Raw genomic sequence first — 6000 nt, 5'->3', positions numbered from 1 at the left:
TATGCGCGCATGTGTACTTCCCACACGTTAACAAGCGCCGCGTGCGTATCACACGTTACACGGACCACATGCATACATGTGATACGTGCGTACACATATTGCATATGTACACGTCGCATGTGCTAACACGCGTCACGTGTGTACACGTATCACGCTGTCAGCCGACTCAAGCCAACAACCGAGAAAACCTGTCGAGATTCACCCCTTTCTCTTTTCACCAAGACATTGGTAAAATAAAACTAACTTTTTTGCTTTATAAATGGTGAATAATTTGGTGATGTCGTTTAATATTTCGTAACGTTTCCTTTCTCAAGTTAAGGATCGATTCAGGCCGTCACGATTGCAGGCACGCAAGAGGTCCACACTCGTCAATTGTTGTCACAGCCTTGTTCATGCTAACGTGAGCACGGTGTGCCCCCTTCTGGTGGCGATAGCCGCGACGGAGGAACCCGCACGGCTACGGTCGGGAATGTAACCGTGCTGAACCGGTTCAGTGGCGAGTGCAGGCGGCGACTGCCGAGCGCTCGCTCCCTTAATGGTCTCGCATAGCACACAACTGAAGAGATTTGTACGATTTTCTGGGTCTCCAGTTCACATTTTTGGATAAGTGCTGCTTTAGTCCATTAAACATTTTGAGCAAAATTTAATGGACTAAATTAAACGTTGTATCTGCCTGTATGGAAATTGAGTCATAGTTTAACGATACTTAACTGGCCTGACCAGTTACCAGAATCGATAGCGCCACGGAACCGATGAGACCGCGTAGTTGAGTCGCCCAGGTATGGGCGAGTGGCACGGGGAGCTGCGTGCTAGGGCCTGCATCGCCCATGGTGCGGTGTGGTGTGGCGTGGGTTCGGCGCACTAAAGCACCATGGGGTGGCGCTGTGCTCAAGTGCGCGCTGCAGCAAGGCACAGTGTACTGTGGTGGAGGCAAAGGGAGCTAATCAATGTGGAGGAGGGGGGGTGCTACGCAAACTGCGGAGCAGACGTCACACGCCATTGCTGCCTCAGGGCAAGTACTACAAGAAGCTGTGGTGCAAAGTAGACGACGTACGCTGCACTCGTGGGGAAACTCCGTGCTGTGTAATCAAAGCTGCGCTAGTCGGGAGAGGAGTACGGAAGAGGAGTACGGAAGAGTATGGGGGACTGCGACGCAGCCATACGGTTGCAGAGAGACCTCTGCTAGCAGGGTGTAGCGTGCTATGGTGTACACACATTGCGAAGTGTGCCGCAGGGCGAGCGCCGTGCCGTGGTACATGCACTGCACACTATGCATGGCAGGCAGCGAGTGATGCGATGTACTATGGTATTTGTACTGCAAACTGCACCGTGGTACACGTACCGCACACTGTTGTGGGAGGGTTGGGGGGGGGGGAAGTGCCAAGCAGCAAGGGGCAGCCCTGTGCGCGGTGCCCCTACTTTTACCCACCAGCATCGCCGCGTCAGCGCACACACGCACCCACAAACGAACACACCCGCGAGCACTCACGCACGCGCGTGCACGTGTCTGCCCCTCCCTGCGTCTCGCCTGCCCGCTCGCCCACCCGCCCGTCCGCCCGCCTGCCTGTGCGCACTCGTCACTGCGCCGGCTTCTTGAGCTCACGGATCTGCTTGATGAGGTAGTTCTTCTCTTCGGTGAACTGCTCGTCGTCCGTGCGGTCCTGCTGGAACTTGGAGAGGAACTCCACCAGCTTGCTCTGGTTCTTGAGCAGGATGTCAAGGATGGGCTGCGGCTTGTTCGGGTTCGCCACAAACACCTGCCAACACAAGCAGACGCACGCGAGCGAGCGACCGCCCCGCCAGGAGATCGCCGTCCGTTATTGAATACGAAGAGGGGTGGTTGTGCTGGGACTATGCTTCCAGTGGCAGCGGCAGGATTAATCGCTTTAACATCCAGACGTTAAGCTGCAGATAATTTTATTTAACCGAGTTGAGGGTTCAAGCAGAGACCAAACTCCAGTTAGCCTGGCAGCAGCGGCTTCTGGCTAGCCATCGAACAAATACGGTCACTGCATCGCACGGCGCTTTCGGATGCACTTTGGCGGCCCTCTGGAATGCTTTTCTTTCCGATATTAGGAAGCCACTGGAGCTATGCACTTTCAAATCTAGATTGAAAACGTATTTCTTTAAAACTGCTTTTTGTGTTTAGTTTCCCCCGCACCTCCGATGAGCGCGGTTGCTTACGTACGGTGCGAAACAAGTTCAACATAAATATGTCTCATGTTCAAGAGTGACCTTGAGTCACTTAAACGACAAAAGAAACAATAAGAAATTAGACTTTAAAAAACAACCAAACAGGAGCAGTTGTTGTTGTACTGCACGTCTATGCCCCCCCCCCCACCATCAACAACCCACAGTGACCAGCGTGGCATAGTCACATAGCCCACACGGCCCCTCGGCGAGTTGAGGCGCTGACAAAAGAGCTGGCCATGTGTTGTGCACACACGTGTACAATTAAAAAGAGCTGGGAAATGTTATATTTAAATGTTTTATATATAATTATGTACTAACCCTCGCGGAAAAATCTCAGGGCTCATCTGTCCACACAGATGGGTTCCCGACCACGTTACTGCCCCAGTGGATTTGAGTCGGCAGCTCATTGCCATCAAAGCACCGGACCACAGGTGTGTGCCACCACCACCAGGCTATTACTTCAGTGAGGCAAGTGTGACAGCACAACCCCATAGGGGTCCAGCAAGGGTTACCAACCTGTCCAGGAATTGGCATCTGCATTTGAGTGGCAGGCATTGATGCGTCCGTTATTGGGTTGAACCTTGTTACAGGACAGTTTTGATAAATCTAGGCTGACTGTGGAAAAGTTGGAAACCCGACCACACACTCACTAGCCCAGTCACTCCCCCACCCACTCAATCATTCACTCTCATTCATTTGGCAAGTCACCCAGTTACTCATCCACTCACTCACACACTATTTACTCACCCGGATTTCCACCTGCCCAGGAATTGGCATATTTGTTGGGGGGTGGCAGGAATTGATTTGCACTGAGATCTGGTACCGCTATTGTTTTTGCAGTATAATGCACAGATTTGACAGACAAATGCTGAATTGGGTAATGTGTCTGGCTTTGTTCCGTCTGTGGAGAATGTGGCAGCCCCCGCGCGATGCAGGTCTTGGTGGCTCCGAAGGGGTCACAGCACGGTTAATGGGCGACGGAGCTCTCGATACCACACGCTGCCAACGAGGCGCAGGCTCGGCGAGGGAGAGCACGGGGACAGAGCCACGGGAGCACAGAGCCAGACTGAATAAACCACGTGGGTGAGGCGAGATAGATTGCGCGCCCCCCCCCAGGGCGGACATGCATGTGTGCATGTTTCTGTGTGTGCGTGCGTGTGGGTGTGCGTCGCGTTACCTTGAAGACATGGAAGGCCTCGAACTGGATGTTGCGGCTCTTGTCGCGCAGCAGGTTCATCATGAGCTTGAGGTTCTCGGGCTTGCTGATGTAGCGTGTCATGATGGTGAAGTTGTGCCTGTCCAACAGCAGCTCTCCCAGGAGCTGGTGGAGAGACACGGGGACACGCGCACACACACGTGTACTTCAGCAAGATTACACATGCACTAGTACACAGGTACTCGCACACATAGCTACAAAGACAAATACCCCCCCAGTATAGCCTTAACAGACTGTTAGGGCAAGTGCTGTTCGCAAGCACCTATGAAGGCCGGCACGGTACATGATGGGGTGGGTGGCCAACACCACGTCTGTCTTCGTCTCCCCAGTGGCGATGATTTAACACACTATACCAGGTACTTATTTGATGCCGAGTCGACCTAGTGGAGGCCTAGAACTGGTTTAGATAATCATCATGTTGGTGGCCGTGAGCGGGAATCGAACTCGAGTCGCCGGATTTGTAGTGCATTGTGCTAACAGCTACACGACCGCTCCCCATACAATGCTACACACACACACGCACATGCTTTAGCAAGCACAAGTACACTCAGTGGTGGAATTGTGCCGGTATGCGCCGATACACTATACCGGCATTTCTTAACAACAAACATGTAAAGCGGCATATTTTAAAACAGTGCCTATTCCTATGTTACGGTGTCCGCAGAGAGGAAACGGCCGTGAACATGTGCTCAAAGATGAATAGCTTGCTGGGGAGTCATTCATCGGGAAGTGGATTTACACAGAGCGTTGCAAGCATTAGCGAGATGTTATCTCCCTCGCCTGGTATGGAGGAGGTTGTGGGTTCAATTCCGACTCTGATGCCTGCTGTATATTTGGAGTTTGCATGTTCTCCCTGTGGTTGCGTGGAATTTTCTCCGGGTCCTCCGGTTTTTCCCCTCCACATTTAGAATCAACGTGCGTTTCGAGTATTTGGCTGCTGTAAATTTCCATATAAGTCACTTTGATGAGCTATCCTTTGTAGCCAGGTCGCTGAAAAAGAGCTGCATAGCTCAGTGGGCCAAACTTGGTAAAATAAAAAATAGTTTATAGTTTAGTTCTTATATTTTGCACGGCATGAATGGCATCATCAAAGTGATCACCAGAAGTGACCGGGAGCTGATGCAGATTCAGCAGCAGCAGGGCGCTTCTCAACGCAGCTCACCACGGATTGTATTGTAGGATCCATCTCTGGACTCAAAACCACCAGTTTACACAACCTACGCTCGAGTCTCGAATGCCCATCTAACCACGCTATGGCAGAACTAGACGCGATTCGCTATCCCGGTCCGGACCACAAGCTGGGTCCCGGACCGCGTGGCTAGAGGCTTCTTCTCCCCGACGTGAACCCCGAGCTCCTCACGGAGCTCTCGTTAGATGCTCCCGGGCTGGGGCTGGCTCCGCCCTCAGCCCCGCCCACCTTCCAGGCTCCTCGAGCTCCTTCTCGAATGTTCCCGAGAGCTCTTCGGAACCACGTGACTGCCCCTCGGCCCCCGTCCAACAGTGGCCCCCCTCCAGTATCGTCCGGTCACGTGACAACAGGTCAGCCAGAGCGTCATGCCCCAGGGTAACCCTGGCTGGCTGACCCTCGCTCTCGCTCCCTCACTGGATGCCGGCACCGCACGCTACTCGCGGTGCCTCCGTACTAACCAGCGCTCACCCAACCACCGCTAGTGTTGGTACTGCAGCCCGCAACCCGGGCTGCCCGCAATGACAACATTACCGGCCGTGACTTCGCAAGTCCCGGCACCACACAGTGACAAGTACAGTCACTACAATTACACCAGCCTCAATGTATACAACACTGTGGCCCACCAGAAGTTTCCCCTAGGGGTCCCCCCGACCCATGCAGTGTTGGAAAAAGAAGTAAATTAGAAATGAAAACCTTCAGAGATTGCCTCTTGGTCACGTAGTTTTCTGAGTTGAGCAGTTTCTCGTACTCTCCAAACACCTGCACACATATAAAAAGACAAAGATCCCCCCCCCCATACATGCTTAGCAGACTTTTCGGGCAAGTGCTGTTCACGAGCAGCTATGAAGGTCGGAACAGCACATGAGAGGGTGGGTGGCCAACGCCACACCCAGCCGCCTTTGTCTCCAAAGTGGCCATGTTTACACACCGCACCAGGTACTCATGAGGTGAAGTCGCCCGTAGAATAGGCCCAGAATGGCTTTGAATAATGGTCACTGGTGTTGGCCATGACCAGGAATCTAACTTGACATGAGCGTTCCCTAAAGACAATACAAATAACCCCTGTATAGCCTTAACAGACATTTGGGGCAAGTGCTGTTAGCGAGCACCTACATAGGCATGAATGGCACATGAGGGGGTGGGCGACCAGCCCCACGCCCAGCCACCTTTGTCTCCCTAGTGGTGATCTTTATACGCTGCATCAGGTACTCATTTTGAGGCCAAGGCTACCGAAGCGATGCCAGTTGAGATAATCATCACTGATGTTGGCCGTGAACGGGAATTTAACTCTGGTCACGCTAACTGCCACCAAAAAGACAGACACGGACGCACATGCACAAGAGCGTGTTTATAAATCACCTCGCACGAAGATAGCGGTCATTAACTGGAATTCATGCTGTGG

At 52.8% G+C, this 6000-nt stretch overlaps 1 protein-coding gene across 2 annotated transcripts in view; it reads right to left on the bottom strand.

The window, feature by feature from the left end:
• Window positions 1-244: 244 nt before the first annotated feature.
• The window catches only part of CAB39 (calcium binding protein 39), a 52050-nt gene continuing 46294 nt past the window's right edge, over window positions 245-6000 (bottom strand). For both annotated transcript variants that reach the window (XM_078614275.1, XM_078614276.1), the window contains exons 7-9: window positions 5292-5357; window positions 3371-3514; window positions 245-1757 (exon numbers count right to left, since the gene is read on the bottom strand). In XM_078614275.1, the coding sequence (XP_078470401.1) occupies window positions 1578-1757; window positions 3371-3514; window positions 5292-5357 (390 nt within the window). In that variant the 3' untranslated portion in view covers window positions 245-1577. The remainder of the gene's footprint in view (window positions 1758-3370; window positions 3515-5291; window positions 5358-6000) is intronic.

Source organism: Lampetra planeri, chromosome 43, assembly GCF_965212315.1.
Source record: "Lampetra planeri chromosome 43, kcLamPlan1.2.h2, whole genome shotgun sequence".
NCBI lineage: Eukaryota > Metazoa > Chordata > Hyperoartia > Petromyzontiformes > Petromyzontidae > Lampetra > Lampetra planeri.
The sequence above is the reverse complement of the archived record's forward strand: the minus strand, read 5'-3'. Positions and strand labels throughout refer to the sequence as shown.